This window comes from Dermacentor silvarum, chromosome 1, assembly GCF_013339745.2.
Source record: "Dermacentor silvarum isolate Dsil-2018 chromosome 1, BIME_Dsil_1.4, whole genome shotgun sequence".
NCBI lineage: Eukaryota > Metazoa > Arthropoda > Arachnida > Ixodida > Ixodidae > Dermacentor > Dermacentor silvarum.
Window position 1 is genome coordinate 307,262,290 of NC_051154.1, and position 22,482 is coordinate 307,284,771.

Here is a 22,482-nt window from a genome sequence, read left to right on the forward strand (position 1 = left end):
ATATTTATGTTATGCTTGTTACCTCCACTCATTGCATTAATGACGAGAAGTTGGAGTGGCACCCTCTCGCGAGTTACGTCATGGCCAGGACGCTGCTCACTTTGGCTCACTAAGCTGCCGTGCACGCTCGTTTTCTACGTGCATGCTCGGGGTATTGGTGGCTCGAGCCAAATTTGTTGAAGGATGTTTCGGCTTCTTTCTGCTGTTGCGCCTGAACCGCAGTTTCTTTGACACCGTGTGAGTCGTGAAAATTTGCGCCATGGATATCGCAAGATGTGTAGCGATAAAAGGATATACTGGTTTTGGAATGCATAAATCTGCCGCGTCTGCCCATAAATTTTGTGTAAAAAGGATGTCTGCAAATTCAACACACGAAGTTATGTACGATGCTCCACTTAACACTTAACATTCCCTTAGTACTTAGATATGAAAGACATTGCATTTTACATGGAAGAAATATCTTGGTTTTGGTGTCAACATTACGAATCCTAGTTACAAGGACACTGCCCAGCGAATTAGCTATCATCATGGTTCTTATTACTCTGTTAAATTAGTCTAGTCAAATGTGGCCACCTTATTACTGCTTAGAAGGAAGACTTAATTACGTGCGCTTATTGTATGAAAAGGTTTGCAACTACTTAATTTCACTGTTCTCTGAAACAGGCATCTAGAAAACGCTGCTCATGGCTGTTAACACAACAGCGCGTCATGTATAGTATGTATACATACTTCACGAATACCATAACAGCAATCACCTGAGAGAAAATTTCGTGGCTAAGATAGAGGGCCAATCAATTGCAAGCGCTGAAATGTTTCATAAAGGGCCTCACGAGTCTTTATCGACATATGACACAGCCCTCCCACCTCCCGCAATGGAAGCAACTGACTGTTGTTATGACGAGGCACGCATTGTTCGCGAAACTCATTACTTTATTGCAACTTCAAATTGAAGCCATGATGAAGTACAGTAAAAGCTCGTTAATTCGAATTTCGCGGGGACGCCCAATGAGTTCGAATTAAACCGAAATTCGAACTAACGAAATTCATTGAAAAAACAGCAGGAATTGAGACCGGGTTGTTGGAAAATCACTCAAAATATTTACTTGCGAAAATAATCCGTGATCACTGTCTGTTTCTCTTCTTTGAATGCGATCGCCATAGCCTTGTTTTCCAATGCGCGAACGTGGCAGAAAGCATCCTCTGCGTCTTCCTCGAAGCTGAAGAATAGACGCGCGACACGCATAGCCTCCATTAGTTCCAAAGCTGAGGGCCGCGTGGGTGCATCATCCTCTTCGTCATCCGCACCTACATCGACGACGGGCGCTTCTCCACCAGTCACCTGCGCGATGATATCATCGTCGGTGATTGTGCTGCAGACCTCTGCACAGCGATCTGCATCGACGTAGTCGTCGAAGATGACGTCCTCCAGCGCATCCCGCAATCCGGCAGGAATGACCACGGCCTCGCGCTCGTCGGGCTCGCAAGCTGTGCCCTCATTGGTCACACAAAAGCCACTGTGGCGGAAGCAATTGGCAACAGTTGTTGCCGTGACCTGATCCCAGGCCCGCACCAACATATGCAAGGCCGTGAGCAGCGTCACATCGTACCGACACGGCACCGAACGACTTCGTAGCTCTGACGTACACGAGGCCTAGCGACTGAATGTGCGGCACACGATGCGAAGAGCGAGCGCAATCAATGACGACAGTGACGCCGCTGCGCTCGCGCCATCTATCGTTGAGCCTTGAAAGCTTGCGGCGGCAGTATAAAATACCACCACGCAGCGGCGCGCAGTTCGAATTATCGATAGAGGAGCCGATGCGCGCGTGAACTAACGAGTTGGTTAACCCATAGACGCCTATATATTGTGGCCGGACCATGACCATCAGTTCGAATTAACCCAAAAGTTCGAATTAATGAGGTGCGAATTAACGAGCTTTCACTGTAGTTCTTTACAGTGCCAGTTGCAATGCCTAAGGTATACTCAAGGCACTACAGCGCAGCTTAGGCTCCCTTTAAAGGAAAATTTGAACATCTTCTGCCTCACCATGTCTTGATCCTGCATTGTTTAATATATGCAATAATATATACAAATTGCGCACTATTCGCTTCGTCAGTACATAAGGAGAACCTCGCATACCCGCCTCATAAAGAAGACACCACAAACCTCAAATGAATTCACTTGATTTTTTACCTCCGCCGGGGAATAATGATATCTTCAATATGTCCCATATACTGATACTACTACTAATGAATGAGGCTTCGGCTCCTTGCTCTACAGCCTTACGGTCTACAGCCTCTACAGCCCTACAGCCTTACACTCAAAAGTTTGGGTCGATCCAGCAGTCTGTGGTCAGGTCGCCAAACAGATATGTCATGTCTGTTCCTCAAGTACCAGTAAATACCTCAAGTGAGTTGAATGTGTAGAGCGGAAAGGGCAATAAATATTGGTGCATTCCTTCGCGTATGCCGCAAACAGCTGTGAGCCTCAACTAGCTTTACTTCAAATTACCGGCACCTATAATTAACTGGTGGAGATGTGGCTAACTTAAAGAAGTAGTTAAGAAAGCAAGTGGTGCAGGCATAATCTAAAAAGCAGGGTTAGTTAAACCGCCGCGGCGGCTCAGTCATATAAGGCGTTGCGCTGCTGAACATGAGGTCACGGGATCAAATCCCGGCACCGGCAGCCACATTCCGATGGAGGAGAAATGTGGACATGCCCGTGTGCTTGCATTGTAGTGCACGTTAAAGAACCCCAGGTGGTGAAAATTAATCTGGAGGCCTCCACTACGGTGTGCCTCGTAATCAGAACTAGTTTTGGCACGTAATACCCCAGGAAGAAGTAATTAAGTCCTCGTGTTACTGCCGAGCATTTGTGTGAAGCAATGCAAAAAAAAATGAAATTATACCATGAACTATTCGTCGTGAGCAAACATGTTCTAGCGGGTTAAAATCAAGGTAAATGTTGTAGAAGTCATACACAGCCAGCGTTTGTGACATGCTTGTTGCACCACGGCAGGTATGTTATCCTAACTGGATTCTTATGTGCTATTTTCTTTTGTTTATGCTTTTATTATTCACATGAGATACCGCAGCAAAGTGTAGATCCGCACATGCAAAACCAGCAATGGGCTGGTCTGACCTCCTTCGGCTGGCACTGTAGCGTTGCCTTTGGGAAATATATTGACGTATAAGAAATAAGCACTTCGAATAAATTTTCGCTAACGAAGATGCTGTAAAAATATATTTGAGATGATCGTCATAAGTATACAAGCATAGAGAACGAGAGCGCACAAATGGAAACACAGCAGAAGTAGCCCGAATGCTGCAGCAACTGCAGCAGGCGACAGGTGTGAGTTTGTGCCGCAACCTCACGCGAGCAGCGCTAGCAGCGCCCCTGTAGGTCGGTCTCGGGGCCAATAGCACTAGTAAATGTGACAGAGGTACTCACAGTTCCATGCTCTGCTTGTAATATGCGCTTATTCACTGATCTAAAATGTTGGTTCAGGCCCCCTTTTATTATTTATTCATTTTTAATTTACTTAAAAAGCTTGCAACACTGTTATGGCATTTTGTAGGGGGGAGGATACAGCATATGGAAAAAAAAACAAAGTGTGTAAACAGAATATAAAGAAGGAACAGTAGAAAAGAATGTTTGTAACAAAAAAATTATGTTGAAGTAATCAAGCCTTGAAGCATGGTTAACCAGTTTCGGTGTTTGAAAACGGGTCGGTGTTTTAACGACCGCATGAGGGAAACAGAGAGCGGCTGTCAATGCTTTAGTGGCTGGTGGCTCTCTAGCTGACCATTGCAATAGGTGCTCGTGCACTACACAGTTTCAAAGCACATGTGCACGCAGAAGGATCCATAGGTTCTTTCCTTTCACCTGTAATTTTTCCTTGATGTGTTGCGTCCTATCGTTGTATGAAGAATGTACCAACGAGCCCAACAACAAGTTTTATTAAGATATATTTCTTCTATAGCGGGCCCTTTCTTCGGTTCAACTCTTCCTATGTCCGAACCTTGCTTAGACGCTCTTTCCTTCCTTTCACCTGTAATTTTTCCTTGATGTGTTGCGTCCTATCGTTGTATGAAGATCCAGAGGTTGGTTGATAGAGAAATATTTGAAGTGTCTTGTATAAAAAAAACGGCTAATAAGTGTACTCTATAAGCATCCCATCACTGGACCTCACCAAGAAAGAGTTCCTATCTGGAAAATGACATTTGTATCGATTTCTTTCGATACATTCTGTGTTAGATTGGGGCGAGGGGAAATGAAAGGTGAACGTTGCTACTCTTTGCATTGGGCAGTATGCATGAAAAATTTATCATAAATAAAACTTAAGTTCAAGGTTTGTTTGTTCTTGGGACAGTTTAATGCATTCCTCTATTGTTTATTGCGGATTGTTTTGAACCATGAAATGGCTTAATTTATGAGGAATACATCCCACAACCCATTGACAACAAATAATAAAAAATAGAAGCCATTGGGAAGACAATAAACATCATCATAAACACAGCACAATTAGTACGTGTGGAAACAAGGTACAATTAAGTTGCCCAGCCACGACACTACAGAGTTGTAGTAGTCGCTGTGGGCCAGAATCATGTAGACAAAGACAGGCTAAAATGGATTGATATTGATAAAATGAAGGAGCACCTCAGGCCTGCACATGAGCTAAGATATGATAACTACTGACAATCTTTTGCCCCCTATGTGTACCATGGTGTAATACCTTTATTTTTATTTTCTTTCGTGAAAGGTTTGTTTCGAGGATGGTGAAGTTCCACCTCTCTGGATAGACTACTTGATGCGATGGATATATGACATGCATGGCAAATGGCGAGGTTAATGCATAAGTGTCAAAGTTAATGTAAATTAATTGACTCTGGTTTGATCCTTTTAGGGTACACACTGCGATTGTAGAATTAAAGCAGTGTAGTGATGCAGTCAACAGCACAGATCCATAAACTACCTGTAGCTTCAAAGTATCCTTCCCTTAATAAAATGTGCTACAAGAGACATTAACATTTCACTTGTTTTCCGCAAAGCCTCCCTCATGCATTGCAGGGCAGAACAAACTTTCACTGCTATGTATGTATTTCATTGCACTTTGAGGGGACAGATATCATGGAAATTATTTTACCTTCAGGATTTTCACTGAGTTGGTGTGCCCTAATTGGGCGTTGTTTGGCCTGAAAGTTGCTCTTGCCTCACGTTGCCTAAATTAAACAAGCTTTTAGTTACATATGTACCGTATATGCTTGTGTAAGGGCTGCATTTTTTTCCCTTCACAATTTTGATGAGATGCGGCTCTTACACAGGAATGCACCTTTTGGTCAAAATGGTGCCAGCGCAGCTAGCGACTTGTGCACACCCTGGCCCTCGCCATGTAGTAGCAGCACGTGCAAGTACGCAGGACGAAAAAAATTCACCGATGCACGTGCACGATATCGGGTACCGGGGTGGCTCAGTCAGCTAAGGCGTTGCGCTGCTGAGCCCGAGGTCGCGGGATCGAATCCCGGCCGCGCCGGCCGCATTACGATGGAGGCGAAATGCAGAAATGCCCGTGTGCTTGCGTTGTAGCGCACGTTAAAGAACCTCAGGTGGTCAAAATTAATCCGGAGCCCTCCACTACGGCGTGCCTCATAATCAGAACTGGTTTTGGCACGTAAAACCCCAGAAAGAAGAAGAAGAAGGGTACCAAACGTGATTACATCTTTGTTGGAAAATTTTTCTCGAAATTTTTCGCTGACAAGTTCAGAGTGCAGCCCTTACCCGAGTGCGTACGGTATTTTGCTAATCCCACATTATGAGTTCTTGTACAAGTACTGTCTGCTTGTTTAATTTCCAGCTGAAATGAAAGGACTTACTTCTTTGCACATGGGAGAGTTATTATTTCAAATGTGTCGATCGGAAAAGAATTACTCCATCTCCCGCTAAAGGGAACCATGTGTGGATGCAAAGCAGTGGGGAGATAGCTTAAGCGTGAGATGGTTTCGCAGCAGTGGCCCGAGCGCTCATCGCGGCGCTGCACAGGAGAGAGAATGAGGCGCGCGCGCTCCATAATTTTCATACCGCAGAACTACCGTGGCGCCCCCAGCGGAGCATGCAGCTGTCACACCACCTGTCGTGCACGCCGCTCCGGATTTCTAGAGGAGAGAAAGGGGGAGCGTAGGAGAGGAGAGAGAGGGGGAGGGGACGCGCATGCGCTGTGGGGGTGTGGGACGCCACGGAAGGGACAGACAAAGCGCCCGCCATAAGTTGCTTCGCGTCTAAAATAGGCTGCTTTTGTACAAGATGCTTAAAGCTTTAGCATAGGACAATTTGCTGATGGTCCTGATCATGAGGTGTAAGAATTCTACATCCATTTTGTGTTCAATTCATAGCTAACCTGTTTGCTTTTAAATGAGATGCCTATGCGCTTCCATGCCTTTAATTCCTCTATTACAGTAGCACTGTCACATTATGGCCCATAAGCGTTATTATTATTCATGAAATGTAACACTTACCCCATATGTTTCACTCAAAAGAATGTTCTTGTCACCCAAAAGGTTCTGCAGTAGTTTGAGTGCATGGCATGCGTCAAACATTACGAAGATTTCTTCTTGTTCATCCTGTGGGTTTGGGAATGATGTCCTTAGGTTTTCAAATGTGAACTCATGCACGCGGCACCAAAGAAGCTTCACCATTGCCACGTTGGCCATAAGGCAGTCACACAAAATTGCAGTCACCTTGAGTCCACATTCTTGTATGCAGTGGACGGCTTCGAGGAGCAAGTTTTTTATAACTTCTCCTGAAAGTCCAGCGTTCAGGAAATATCCGAAGGGCATCTTCCATGGCGCTGCCAACCCTACCACCATGAATACAAGTGCCTCTGTAGCAAGGGGGATGTTGTCTGCATCGTGAGGTTCCTGACCGTTTCCTACATCTACAAACCGTATCAGTCGCCCACTTGAAAGGTCCAGTTCGCATGTCTTCTTGATGCTCATTCCATCAAGAAGGATGGAGCACAGGCGCTCTCATGGTGTGTCGTTTTTGTGCTGCTCTTTGAGTGCTGTTAACACCTCAGCTGTGAAGCCAGGCCAGCCTCCAACAACTCTGAGCCACTACCGTATAGATTGCACGCTAGGCATGGCAAACAAAGAACTTTCATAGTCATATGCTCGAGGGGAGTAATAATGTAGTGTCGTGGCAATTTTTTTCATTTATATACTGTACCTCCTGCCTCGAGGCTGCTCTGTGGCATTTTTGCGCCAATTATTAAGTATTTCGACTGGCAGGTTTCCAAATTGTTCCAGTTTTGTCTGTGCCTCTTCTGTAATCAGTGACTTGCTCCTCATTTCATCAATCATGTTCGGCAGGGTACGGCTTCGCTCACTGTGTCGGCTTGTTTTTGCTTCAAGCACTTTTATTCTTTTTCTGGCTTCCTTGAGGGACCTTTCCAGCCACTTTACCTTGCTTCTAGGGCTTTCTTTTGAAGAGTATGTGTGGTCCAGGTGGTGAAGGGTTTTGACAGTCGGTCGATTCGGATACCCCTGGGGGGATGCACAGTCTTCACTTGTACCTAGCTCATCCCTAGCCTGCCTGCAGCCTTCTGATGGAATGCCTTGCACCTGCATCAGCATAGATTTCGCATCAGCTCACTCGTCACCTTCCTTACATTTCATGCTCACCTCTGCATGCTCGCTTGGTGTCTGAGCGTCGTTGCAGGCACTAGTGTTGGGGCCTCTTCAGCAGCAGTGTTGTCGACTGGTAGCACCTGCACGAGCTGAAAGACAATGTTTGTCATTACACCTCTGACCTTTATGGAGAGTTGAACGTTAGTAAAATAATAGCCTTACTGATGAAATCAGCAGACTGCATGGCTTGTGCATTTATTTTAAAATCCTTCTATTGCATTGTTATGGGTTCACTCACACTCCTTTTAATTACGGCATCTCCTGAAAGGATAGCACTCACCATGTGCATTTAGCCCCATTGTAGCCAGACTTGTACATAACCAATTGCTCATAATAAATTCTATTTTCTGGTGGTTTTGTAATTCAATAACTATTCTGTTTGCTTAGTAATGCTCGCTATATCTCAGAGACATTTTTCAGTAACCTAGTCACATGTAACCAGTTACACTAGTTTCAAAACAAACTATAACAAGTACTTTATAATAGCATTCTCTGTCTCTTAGGTGTGACTCTGAGGTGTTAAAAACTGCTGCTCAAATATTCTTTGCTCAGTTAACTGTATAGACTTCTGTGACATAAATGAAAGTTTTTTTGTCCATTGAACGCCCATGTTTCTGTATGTCTGATAATATTGTAACTGTTTTCCTAGACTCTCATCCATCACCTGTAAATAAACACGCCTCATCCGTAACAATATACATCTATATTTGCAATTGTAATCTACAAGCAGTATTTTTAGAGCTAAACATTGTGCGACTTTATTTTAAATTAGATATTTGGCCACCTTTTCAAGCAACCTAAAGATTTCCTGGTGTCCGTTCAAATTAGTCATTCAAGTCTATATGGCTACGGAGTGAAGGGTGCTGGAAGGAGGTCCACCAAATGTTGCCTCACTAATTCAAACAGCAATTCTATGGCTCGAGAGCCATACAATTGTCTACGTCTAATGTTTATTCCGGGAATCGCCTATACACAGTTTTTCAGTTTTTCACCAGCCCTACCGGGAGCACCTTATTTGAGGCCCGGCTACTATGTCATAGTGTACACTTCATAGAAGACCTAGATGCGAGCAACACAGCATTGAGCAACCAAAATCTTGTGCACAACGTGTTAGTTGATTACAACGCTGCCCATCCTTCCAGTGAACACATCGAGTGAGCTTCAAGTGTTACTGCTGATGCCTTCACAAGAAATCCGAGGGTAGAAGACAAAAGACAATTTTAAAAAGCATATAACAATAGTGTAGTGTAGTATAGCAATATAACAGATTGTGTTACTGAAGATCATCCGCGTGTGAAGGGTTTCAGTGGACGCACTGAAACAGCGAGGCCAGCTTGTTCTTTTTAGTGTATTTTTGGAGGAAAATATTGGTAAAGTAAGATGTATTAGTTTCTGTAGTTACTTAATGTTTTTGTAGGGCAGTAATTGGTCACTGTAGGCAATTACAATTTTGTATTAATTATAATTTTGTTTTTCTGTGATGTGTAGAAGTCTTATTGCAGCACCTATAAAATCGGCCATACAAATTAGGATTTTCTACAATACTGAAGCTAATGTTTCATTGTTTTAATGAGCTCACAACACTACAGATTAATGAGTTCAACAAATAAGCCTTCAATATGTTGTTTTACAACTTACAATTTTACAATGTGCTTTACAAATGCTCCTATTTACGTGTTTGTGTTTGTAGTTGCATACTATATTAGTATGATACTTAGCCCTAGCTCTTCCTTAAGGAAATGCTTTTCTGGGGACGCATTTTGAAACGTTGCACTTCAGTGATAGTTCACCTTTCACCTTCAGGCTCTCGCTCATTGGCTGTTTCAGTAAAATTGGATGAGGTGATTGGCTTGTTGAGCCTGACCTCATTCAATTTTGCTCAACCAGCCAATCAGCACGTGCCTGAGGGTGAAAGGCGAACTATCGCCGAAGTGGAACGTTTCAGAATACGGCCCCTGGTTGTATATATTAGCCAGAGGCCTTTTCTTAACAGTCCTTGTATTTGAATTCCCCAACTATAAATAGTTCTTAGCTAAATTTAGTGCTCACCTAATATTATGTTATAAAAATAACTTTTTTAAAAGTCAGATGCCATTTGACCCAGTAATCGTGATACGAAACTTCAACTCATACTGTGCACAAGAATGATTTATATCTGCCTTTTCTACAAATGTTTCAAAACATCCCAAGAGCAGTATGCGCCAAAAGTGACATCACAGGAATTACAGGATCTCTGCCCTTTGAAGTTAGCCCAGCCTTCTCGTCCTGCGGAGCAGCATGTATGCAGTGAGCCAGCAATATACGCTTCTGTGCCATCACTTCTCTTGCAACCTAAGGCATCCCCCTCACTTTCTTCAGAACATGAATATGGTTCATGTGAGATGGCTGGGATGGGGTAATTTGGCAGTGCGGCCTCAGTGTATGCTTCATCTGGTGATTGGCACACGCATCACTAGCTTCACATCCCACAAGGTTACACATGCTGTTCCTGTGAAGTTACCAGTCGTATGAAGACACATGTCATTTGGCATGTGTTTGCAAGTGTTCAAGTCAAAGGAACCTATAATTTTTGGTTGTGTGCCTGAGGGGTTGAAGCTTTATACCTTGGTTATTAGATTGGAATAGACATACAAAGAAAGAAAAGGGGACAAAAATTGTGTCAGTACTCTTCAGTATTCTTGATCCCATCAGGCAGTTTCTTCCCTGATAAGTTCATTCGCATGAACATAGTGAGTTCGAGACAAAAACATAATGTGAAATCGTTACTTTGAACTCGAGGGGACTGCCATGTTTTGCTAGAACATTTATATTGTGCAACATATATTCATAAATTTTACTCTTTCTTGTCAGTTTTGCTCTTCGCTGCTGCTAATAATCTTTGTGAATTTCTTTCCATGTTTCTTTAGGACCTGAGGGAGACTGACGTTTTGGGATCTGCTACACCTTTCTCTTCCCTGGTATACAGTGAAAATAAATTGAAAGTTGAAATGAAATAAACACACATACTTCTACCCTTGTGTTGTCACTGCTTGGTTGAAACCAAGTCGGCACTGCCCCTTCACACAGTCGGCGTCGTTGTAGACCACCCCAAAAGTTTGATTGCTCGAAGTGGGCAGAGCACAGAGCGTGACGTCTGGTTGGAGCAAACCCTCTCAGACCCATGGCTTGAAGCCATTTTTGCAGGAGGATGGGATTGTCAAATGGAAACCTGTTTATGCAACACAAGAAGTGTAGAAAGTGGTCAGTCGTCATCATCACCACTAGCCTATTTATATGTACAGTGCAGGACGAGGGCCTCTCCTAGTGATTTCCAATTAACCCAGTCTTGCACTAGCTGATTCCAACTTGCGCACGCAAATTTCCTAATTTCATCACCTCACCAAATTTTCTGCCGACCTCGACTGCGCTTCCCTTCGCTTGGCACCCCATTCGGTAACTCTAATAGTCCAACAGTTATATGCCCTATGCATTACATGGCCTGCCCAGTTCCTTTTTTTCTCTCTCTTAATATCAAACGGAATATCGGCTTTCCCCATTTTCTCTCTGATCCACACTGCTCTCTTCCCGACTCTTACCATTGCACCTAACAACTTTCGTTCCGTCGCTCTTTGTGTGGTCAGTACGTAGATGCAACTTTCTGCTTTGCTACAGCAGTTTGGCTTCTTGTACATGCTGCTAGCCTTAAAGCTGTTAAGTGTAGCTGCAGACATATGCTTGGTGTTTTAATAAGCTGCCAGTAATTTTTTTCTGCTGATGATGCCGAGTGCAATGGAAACACTGCTGACTGCTTGCATAAAGCATTTTGTTTGCTACATAGTTGCTCTTTTACTGACTTGACAATCAAATTTGATTGAGGGCTTCATTACACATTACTCGTTTATGTGCTCATTGAGGTAGTTGTTTCAGGACATTTGAGAACACAAACTTACTTGTGGTAGGAAAGGTTGATGCTTCCTGGCTGTAGTCTGCTGTTGCGAAACGGGTAAGTGCAAAGCCACGACATAACAGCTGCTGGCGCGCGCTTCAGAAAAAGCGGTACGTCAGCATAAAATATAGTCACGTGCAACAGAAGGCCTTCAGAGCAAGAAGTACTGCACCGGCAGAGACGAGCACTAGCCAGGAAGATGGCTGACCCCAAAAACAAAAAACCTCTTCTTCTTCTCCCTTTGCGTGAATACTGGCTCGCGCTCGCTGCAGCTCGTGACCTGTTGGCATTTTCCCCCTGTGAAAAAACGGGCATCGTCCCAATGCTAGCGCTAGTTGACGTAGGTAGAGGGAAAGAAAAAAGAGGGAACGAACATAAATTATGCACAAGTGGAGGGTGAGGGAGAGAAAAATAAAGTACGTCATAAAGTTGAGACGCTGTCGCACTATCGTGCGAAATAAGGTTTGAGTCGTACGTGCACAATCTCCGAGTGGTGCCTTCGACGCTGGGGCGATATGGCACTATGCGGGAGAACCTCGTAGTTCACGTCCCTAACGCGACGCAGCACTTTGTAAGGTCCAAAGTAGCGACTGAGCAGTTTCTCGGACAACCCCTGGCAGCGCACCGGCGTCCACACCCAAACTTGATCGCCCAGGTGGTATTCCACTTGGCGATGGCGAAGATTGTAGCGGCGTGCTCCATCGTGCGAGTCATCCAGTGGGGTCTCGTATATTGGTCAACCAGCACAATGAATGGTGGTCGGCAGTAGTGCACCCAGGATCTATGCCAGGGGGGGGGTTGACAGTTTGCCAATACCATCTAAACAGCACTAATTTCGATTTCTTCACGGGAAATTGTTTAAAAAATGCGCTTTTTGCGAGTGTGCAGACGATTGTGCGTCTTACATCTTAGTTGCAGTACTCAAATGCGTAAGGAAAGAAAAGGGGTTAAACAAAAGGGGGGGTTAAGTCGGCCTCAGGGGGGGGGGGTTCCAACCCCCGAATCCCCCCCCCCTCTCGTCGGTGTGCCACTGGTGGTCGGTCACTAGTTTGAAGGGGCGACTGTAGATGCAAGGCCGAAACTTCATGGTCACCCATACCACTGCAATGCACTCTTTCTCTGAAGTGGAATAGTTTGCTTCTGCGCGTGAAAGAGTACGGCTGGCGTAAGCTATCACGCGCTCTGTTCCCTCTTGGTGTTGGACCAGGATGGCGCCAAGACCTACGTTGCTGGCGTCGGTATGGACTTCAGTATCAGCGTCCTGGTCAAAGTGAGCAAGAACTGGTGGTGTCTGCAAACGCTCCCGTAGCTCGGTGAAAGCCGCGTCCTGCTCTTCATTCCAGACAAATGGTACATCTTCTCGTGTGAGGCGAGTCAGAAGTTCGGCAATCCTAGAAAAATTGGCGATGAAGTGGCGATAGTATGCGCAGAGCCCCAGAAAACGATGGACCGCTTTCTTGTCACGGGGAACAGGAAACGAGGCTAAGGCGGTGGTCTTGTCAGGGTCAGGCCGAACGCCATCCACGCTCACAACATGGCCGAGAAACTTAAGTTCTTTATAACTGAAGTGGCATTTCTCTGGCTTCAGCGTGAGGTTAGCGGCGCGGAGAGCATCCAGCACAGTCTTCAGACGATTCAGGTGTTCCTCAAAGGTCGCCGAAAATACGACGAGGTCATCAAGATAAACGAGGCAAGTATGCCACTTCAAGCCGTTGAGAACAGTGTCCATCATTCTTTGGAATGTCGCAGGTGCAGAACACAAGCCGAAAGGGAGCACTTTGAATTCATACAGGCCATCCGGTGTAACAAAGGCAGTTTTCTCGCGATCTCGTTCATCAACTTCAATCTGCCAGTATCCGTTTTTCAAGTCTATAGATGAAAAATACTTGGCGCGTCGCAGTCTGTCGAGTGAATCAGCGATGCGGGGCAGTGGATAAACGTCTTTTTTAGTCACGCTGTTTAGCTGCCTGTAGTCAACGCAGAAACGTAGCGTTCCGTCCTTCTTCTACACGAGGACGACCAGCGATGACCAGGGACTTTTGGAAGGCTGTATAACATCGTCTTGAAGCATCTCTTCGACTTGCGTATGTATCGCGTCCCATTCTTTGGCCGAAACTCGGTAAGGCTGTTGTTTTATGGGCAAGACATCGGTATACGTAATGATTCAGTGTTTCGTGATCGGCGTCTGACGCACCTTAGAGGACGAGGCAAAACATTCTTGGAATTGAAGCAGCAATTCGTGCAGCGCTATTTGTTGTTCCTCCGGTAGAGTCGAATTAATGTCTACTTTGCCTAGTAATGCCGTCGCAGCCCCCGGTGTCGATTGGAGAGCATTGTCCAGTGATGCCGACGTAAAACATTCAGCAATCTCTGTTATGGGGTAGGCGAGAGCGATGGCAGTGCGACGAAAAAGGTGACGGTACTCATTACTAAAATTCGTCACAAGCAGCGTAGAACATCTGTCACGAAGCGTGACGAGGCTGCGAGCGGCGCAGAGACCTAGTGTGAGCAAGAGCGACATGTTGCCTTCAGCGACTGCCTCACCGTCCCGTAACTTGTCACACACATCAATGAGGACACTCGAACGCGGGGGTAACGTGACGTTGTTGGCATAAACGCGAAACGTGCTGAGATGGCTGTATTAGGTTTTGTCTGCTGCTCTCTCTGTCGAGAAGGTCACGGTGCGCTCCTGCAGGTCGATAATAGCGCCGTATTCCCGTAGAAAGTCGATTCCCAGGATGATGTCTCGGGAACATTCGCGAAGTACAAGGCAACTGGAGAGAAACGTACGTCCACGAATGCTAACTCGGAGTGTGCATATACCAAGTGGGGTGACTACATGTCCGCCGGCAGTACGAATTTGTGTTCCGTACCAAGGCGTAACTACTTTCTTCAGGTGTATCGCTAGTTTCCGGCTCACGATCGAGTAATCAGCCCCTGTGTCCAATAACGCACTGACTTCATGGTGACCGTCGAGCACCACAGGTATATCCAAAGACAGTCGGCTTCCGAGTTCAGTTGTTGTTGTCGAATCACTGCCGGTACCTGGTCGCGTCGCTGGGAGGCCTTGCTCGCGTCGATGATCAGCGGCCTCGCTCCCGAAGGTCGCTGTCTTTAGTTTTCCCGCTAGGGCTTGGCGAACACCCCTGCGCTGCCACTGGGGAGCTCCGGGAATTTGGGGGAAATCGTCTCGGCGACGGTGACCGTGACTGCCGTCGCAAGGGCAGTGGCATGCGCTGTTGAGACAGGTATTCCTCAATGGCTCTTGGTGTTTCGCCTAATCTTGGCCTTGGAGAGTCGACGGCAAAACCCTGAAGTCCAAGGCGGCGATACGGGCATTCACGGTATACATGTCCGGCTTCGCCACAGTGATAGCACAGCGGTCGCCTATCCGGTATGCGCCAGACGTCCGATTTTCTTTGAAGCGGTTGGCGGTTCTCCAAGTGCTGGATCGGTTGCACTGATGGAAGTGTATCGTGAGGCGTGGGGCGCATTAAGCGCGGAGAAGCAGGAATATACCGGCTCGTAGCTTCCGCGTATGATGCGCGCCGAAGCTCCTTCGGCACAGGTGGTGTGACCTCCCTGGAAAGCGGGACTTGCAGAGCATGCTGCACCTCGTTCCTGATGAGGCTGGATATGGATCCCGCAGTAGGTTGAGGCGGGCAGTGAATTCTTTGCAGCTCGTCGCGTACCACTGATCGATGAGGTCACAGGGGGAGTCGATGTTGATGCTACCTCCGGCAGATCCCATCTGATCCATCGATGATGCGACGCTGATTTGCCAGTCGTACACTGCTGACCACTGCTGAAGCACTTTTTCCATTGTCGTGGCTTCCGTTAAGAACTCGGCCACAGTCGTCGGGGGACTCCGAACAAGGCCAGCGAAAAGCTGCTCCTTAACCCCTCGCATTAAGTGGCGGAGCTTCCCATCTTCTGCCATGTCCGGGTCAGCTCGACGAAAGAGGCGCGTCATGTCCTCAACGTACATCATCACACTTTCGTTGGGCATTTGGATGCACAACTGAATGGCCCACTCGGCGCGTTTACAGCGATCAGCATTGGCGTAACTTGCCCGCAGATGACGACAAAAGTCGCTCCACAACGAGAAGGGTTCGCGGTTCTCGTACCAGGTGCGAGCGCCATCCTCCAGGCTAAAGTACACATTCTTCAGCTTGTTCGCATCGGTCCACCCATTGAAATCAGCGACGCGTTCGAACTGAGCCAACCAGTCTTCGACGTCCTCAAGGATGGAACCATGGAAGACTTTTGGCACTTTCTGTAGCTTATAGTGAGCAGCAGTAGTAGTGCCTTCCATACCGCTTTGGTGCGTCGCTGACGTAGTCTCGGGAAGAGGTCCAAGCTCAGGGGGCAATCCTCGGACTCTTCGGCTGGCCCGGTGAACAGGTGTTGTCACTGTAGGCACAGGGCTACCAGGAGGCATGTAGGACATTTGCTGGGACTACCCCGCACCTCCACCAGTTTGTCAGGTGCAACAGAAGGCCTTCAGAGCAAGAAGTACTGCACCGGCAGAGACGAGCACTAGCCAGGAAAATGGCTGACCCCAAAAACGAAAAACCTCTTCTTCTTCTCCCCTTGCCTGAATACTGGCTTGCGCTCGCCGCAGCTCGTGACCTGGTCGCAATATAGTGAAGCATGCTCATAAGAGGCCACAAACGTCCCAGCTAGCACTGCAGCAGATGTGTTTAAAAGTACTCGAAGACGTTCAGCAATCGTGACAGCCGATGCAGCCTTTCGAAAGAGCGAGAGAGTTCGCAAGTGCTTAGCGTCTGCGAAAAAAGTTCACTTTTCCCGCGTTCGCAGTGAGCAGGCCTCGTAGCAGACGACACTTGTAGCATTTCTCTCAAAGGCGCAACAATTTTCTCATAATACAAAATTTTTATTTCGATAAATATTTGATGAGTATTTTTTATATAAGCACATGCACGGTTGTTATTGCTGTTGTGAAACTAAATAAATAATTATTCAATGGCGCTAAATCAGGAACAGAATTGCAGAACGATGCATACCCTGGTGGTAAACCGTGCTTCACTCTCAAAGTCATACAAACTTTATACAATGTATTGTGCATTATATAAAACACAACATAAATAAAATTAAATCTTGCACGAAAATGTTTTAATACAGCTTCTTTTACTGCGCCGCAAGCAAACGCCACCAGTTTCAAGACAGAAGTCAATCCGAAGCCTGTACTTCCCATCATTCCCATGTAAGTTGAGGCGACGTTCAGGAGAGCCCCCGTAGACACTAGCGCCACTTTTCCCTCTAGGGTATTTATTTAGAAACTCTATGGCCATGCGTGTCCAGAATGGAACCTCAGGTCACGAAAGAGGACGCGGACTCTGATGTAAGCGTACGAGTCGGGATTGTGCCGATGTCACACAAACTACCGATGGTAGAAACAAAAGTATGCGCATTGGTTAAGCCTAAATTGTCGCGTTTCAATCCGTGAGCACTGTACATTTATATGCAATCACTCTGTAAAGAAATGACGGAATAGTTGTTATAACCTGCGGTGGGAAACTACTTTCCATAGTGCACTAAAGTAAGAGGCGTGGTGGCACCATAGAGAAGCTTACTTGCGTAAATTTTGGCCTGTGTACCGTATTTACTCGATTGTAACGAGTTTTTATTATTTCAAAATGAAATGTTTAATATTATACATTCTCAAACTCAAATGCACCCCTAGCGTAGACAACATAATGACAAGGCCAGTTAAGCAAATCGCCGATATTATCGCCTGTCCCCTGGCGCATATTTGTAACGCCATGCTGACCTCTGGTTCTTTTCTGATGACATGAAATTAGTCCGAGTCAGTGTGATCTACAAGGGAGGTAATAGAAATGCAAGCCAAAGATGTAATGGAAGGGAAAGTTTGCTTGGGCATGAGAAGTTCATGCGAGATGGAAGCCAGATCAAAAAAAGTTTTTCTGAAACCCCTTCTCAATGGTCTGCATCAATTATGCTACACAGACAGCCTTGCACTGAAGTTGAACTTTGTATACATACACACAAATGCAAGCTGTTGTGATAATCAGTGTGTGGCAGAAAGCTTGTTTCTTTTTGCATTCTGAACAAGATTTTCTATTTCATTTAAATTTTAAGTGAAATGCATTCCCTCCCCCTCCCATCCTTCTCTTATGAGAATAGTTTAGTGAACTTCAGTCACTCCAGGCCGTTTATGCTTTGTGTGAGTGGTAAGAGAATAAACTGAAAGCATGTAGAATGTTGCAGATGCCTCTAGTGTTCTTTATTCACAATACGTTGCAAAGCATATACATACAGCACATATGGTGAAATGACTTGCAGGATAACAGTCGGTAAGACAAAACAAGAGAGCAGCAACTACTAAAATGAGCTGCCACTTGCGCTGCTGTCAGATGCATCAGAACTAGTTGCTGTTTCAGATGGCTGCTGTCCATTCTCATCTTCGGAGGCACTTGTCTTCACGAGGAACCTTGAAATTTCTTTCTGCCAGGGTGGAGTTGGCCGTGGGCAGTAAGGGTTGCCACCGCCATACTTATCTGAAATTTAGACAAAATTTGCATTAGTGAAGCATTGCTGTTCAAAGCACCTACTTGTGCGAGCAAGAACAGGTTGATTGTGATGTGAACAACAGCCTTGTCAGGCAGATGTACGTGGCTGAACAAAATTTTTAAACTGCCACTGTGCACACTGATAACCAAAAGATCACTATTCAGCGCAGATTCTTGCCAAATTACCTTTTCCAAAAGTGGTAAAGAGCATTTAATGCAAAAGTAACTGAATATTATGTAGGGCACTGTCTATAGTTTTCAGATGCGAAGTGGTACAACGGCAACTTTACTGAGAAGTGAACAGGGCTGCGATGCAACAAATTCCACAATCGGGCTGTTTCATATAGGCTTTGGTGTTTACAACTATGTAATACTGTAACCGGTGCCATTCACACCGCCACGAAGTCGGCGCGTCTGTTGAATATAGGCGTTAGACTGAATATATATGACGCGACTTATTAAACCATGTACTACCCAAGTTTGAGGGAAAACTGTTGGAGACAGACTGGAAAGTGTGAAGTATCCCACGAATGCAATGCTATTAGAACTAAATGGGATGAAACGCTCATAAGCAGTGATCCGTTGGACAGAGAGAGAAAAAAGGTAAAGGAAAGACAGGGAGGCTAACCAGAGGTTACCTCCGCTTGGCTACCGTGTACCGGGGGAGGGGTAAAGGGATGCGAAAGGAGAGAGAAAAAATATGTTAAAATAAAAAAAAACGAAGGAAGTAAAAGAAAATCACACACAAAACAGAACTGTTTCTGTGGGCACCGTCACGCAGTCTGCGAAAGCGTTCTCGTGTTGCATAGTGTCAACGTTCCATCTTACGTAACACAGTGCAGAGTCACAATTTGTCACTGAGTCCGGTGTCTTAAGTAACGCAGCAGTGCCTTCGGGGCGGCTTGCGCCGTTGTTTGTGTAGGCCAGTTTCGAAGGATGTTCTTTTCTGTTATTGGGCGGTTGTGCAGTTGATCTATCATCGCTGAGAGTGCTGCTCTGCGGGTTGAAACGAGGGCACTCACAAAGAAGGTGTGCGATTGTTTCGTTGCACCCGCAGAATTCACAAAGTGGGCTATTGGCCATTCCGATAAGAAAGGAGTTTGCATTTGAAAATGCTACTCCAAGCCATAGACGGACTATAAGCGTGCAGTCCTGTCGTGGAAGGTTGAACGGAATACGGAGCTGTAAATTAGGGTCCAGGGCATGAAGGCGTGCATTTGTGAAATCAGATAAATTCCACTGCATCAATGTTAGCTCACGCGCAAGCGCAGAACGTTTTTTCGCTGCGTTGGCTCTCGAAAGAGGAATGGCAACGCTGTTGACACCGTCATGGGCATATCAGGCCGCTGCGTCCGCTCGATCATTGCCATGTATGCCACAGTGACTAGGCAACCACTGATATATCATGCCCTTCATCAACTATGCGATGGTGTACTTGTCTGATCTCTGCGACGAGCTGCTCATGTGATCCATGGCGCAGTACTGAGAGTAAACTCTGGAGGGCTGCCTTGGAGTCACACAAGATTGACCATGGATGGGGTGGTTCCTCCAAAATGAAATGAGCCGCACAGAGGGCTACCAGTTCAGCCGCTGTCGTTGATGAGACATGTGACGTCTTTAGCTGTATCTTGACGGATCTTGCTGGTATCATCACTGCGGCTGCTGAACTTGTAGGTGTGACTGAGCCATCGACATAAACATGTATGCGGCCACTGTGAAGTCCTAATGTGGCCTGTTTCAGGGCAAATGACGGCATGTAAGCTTTCTTCACAATTTCTGGGATGGTGAGGCGTATGTCAGGTTTGTGCAGGCACCATAACGGTGAGGATGGTCTTGATGCAGGCATGTAGTTCAATGGCAACGAGGTACGATTGGCAGCAATTATACGACTAAAAGTTGTGTGTGGCCTTTCTGGAGGTGCCCCATGATTTTATTCCCGCTGGGCAGAAATAAAAAGTGCCACGTAACCTGCTGAAATGACCGAAAATCTCGACCAGTGAGCCGGGGCTGTATTATGTAACGATTTGAAATTTTCGTTCTTTTTGGCCTGCCATCGCTCGTTTGCATGACACCAAGTTTCCGTTACCGGCCACTCGCTGTCACGGGTGATGAACGAATAGAATCGAAGGAAAAGTATTCTTTTATAACATGGCCACTGGATATGGGAGACCACAGGCAGAAACCGCGCCACATAAACGTAAGGAGCGCACCTGTATTTCATCAATGCTCATGCAACTATTACCAACATTAAACAGGGTTCATACAGGTTTCCAAGGCAAAAATTCAAGGATATTCCAGGACTTTCCAGGACCTGTCGCAGGTTTTTCAAGGACTCAAAGCGGCATCCAAAGTAGGATTTCTTTACCCTAACATTTCCAAAAATAAATAGTTTTATTGCACTTGCAATAAATAAATGTATATCACAATTACAGCGGAACCTCGATGATACGAATCTCACCGTGTCACGAAAAATATTCGTATTAGCCGAAATTCGTATCATCGAAACACAATTAAAACTAGCTAAATTAAAGAATCAGAGGTGAACTCACTCAGGCACATGCACGTAAAAAGCATTTACAGTATAGATCACTTATAACGTAACCGTTTATAGTGAAGAGCTGGCTACAATGCGGCCTTTTCCGACTCCCGTTTACCCTCCCATAGAACTCCATGTATACGCATACCGCTTACAGTGCAGCCGCGTGAGACGAAATACCGGTTATAATGCGGCTTCCGCGGTAAAATCTTGCCGACAAGGGCGGTAGCGAGCACGCTTCTCAACGAGAACGCCCACCGATGGGAGAGGAGATCAACGAGGGCGATGCGGAGGAGAAGCATGAGACGTGGAGCATGAGTCCGAGGGCGATAAAATTGTCGCTGTGCGCCGTATGTGCCAGTAAAGCGCGCGGGGGATGCGCGCCTTCACGGAGAGCGAACGCACAGCGGAGAGGAAACGCGACTTCCGTGGCGCGAGAGGCCGTGGGGGTAAGGGAGGGAGGGGGGCGTGTCGACGCTGTGCTACGTCACCAAATGCGTATATTGCAACCGAGCGCAAGGGTAACTGGCGACGCAATCTCCCACGCGAAAGGAGCAAAGCGGGAAGGTAGCGCGGGAGGAAGGGGGCTTTTACTCTGCCTACAAATGCGTTCTTCTACTTTGCGCCTGTGCCGGCTGTCGGTGTTGTCGCACGCACCGTATCTTGAAAGCGATCTCCACACGGCTCTGACCTTTGTATGCGCCGTGCTTACGCCGCTCAGTTTCCGTTGAAGCGATAGACCGCACGAGCCTTCGCTTGCTGTGGCGGCCGCCGCAGCGAGCGAAGAGACAAAAGGAAAAGCACAAAAGCAACAAAAGTGCCGCCGCTTCAAACTCTTCGCGGCCAGCTGCGGCTTCCGCGCTATCCGGCGCCGCGTCCGCGCCTCCGCACCAAAAGAGCAAGGGAAAACGCGCGTGATTTCTTGCTGTTCACTTTCGCGGCCGTCGGTGGGGCGGCGTTTATTCGTATCAACCGACGCGGGTCGAAAATCGATTCGTAACAACCGTTCTCTAGCACGTTGCAAAGTAATGGGGCTCGGCCGGGACCTCAGAAAAAATTCGTATCATCCGGAAATTCGTATTAGCCGTGATCGTATCATAGAGATTCCACTGTATAATAAAAATGTCTAGCCTTGATAACTTCTCGAGATCACAACACAAAATGAATGCCTACAACAGCGGCTGAGATTTCTCCAGTACAGGCTGGGTAAAGTTCTCCAAAATTATTCAAAACATTCAGCATAGGGTTGTTGCACTAAAATAAAAAAATAAATGTATATCCCAATGATGGAAATAACGTCTAGCCTTGATCACTTTGCAAGTTCACAATACCAAAAAAAGTTCACAAAACACAATGAATGCTCCCAACAGCTACTCTGACATCTCAAGTATTAACTGGCCAAGTTTACCGAACATTTCCAAACCATTCAGTGTAGTCTTGCTACACATCCATTATATAATAACAAATATTGTATATATTGTATATACATTGTATATATTGTATGCATTGTATATATTGTATATATTGTAAATTGCAATATATACAAATTGTATATATTGCAATTTTGTAAAAGATGTCTTGACCATTTCTCAAGTCCGCAATATTAAAAGTTATCACAACGAACACTCACAACAGCTGCTCAGGCTTCTGCAGTACATATCAGCTGGGTTGCTTCATCAAATATTTCCAAAACATTCAGCATACCGTATTTTCCGGTGTATAAGACGCGTTTTTTTTTCACAATTTTTCGCCGGTGCGTCTTATAGAACGGTTTACGTTTTGTT

General features: G+C 46.0%; 1 protein-coding gene across 1 annotated transcript in view; it reads right to left on the bottom strand.

The window, feature by feature from the left end:
- Positions 1 to 17,859: 17,859 nt before the first annotated feature.
- Positions 17,860 to 22,482, bottom strand: part of LOC119453100 (PCNA-associated factor-like) — a 38,501-nt gene continuing 33,878 nt past the window's right edge. The window contains exon 3 of the mRNA XM_049660409.1: positions 17,860 to 18,150. Within this exon, the coding sequence (XP_049516366.1) occupies positions 17,975 to 18,150 (176 nt within the window). The 3' untranslated portion in view covers positions 17,860 to 17,974. The remainder of the gene's footprint in view (positions 18,151 to 22,482) is intronic.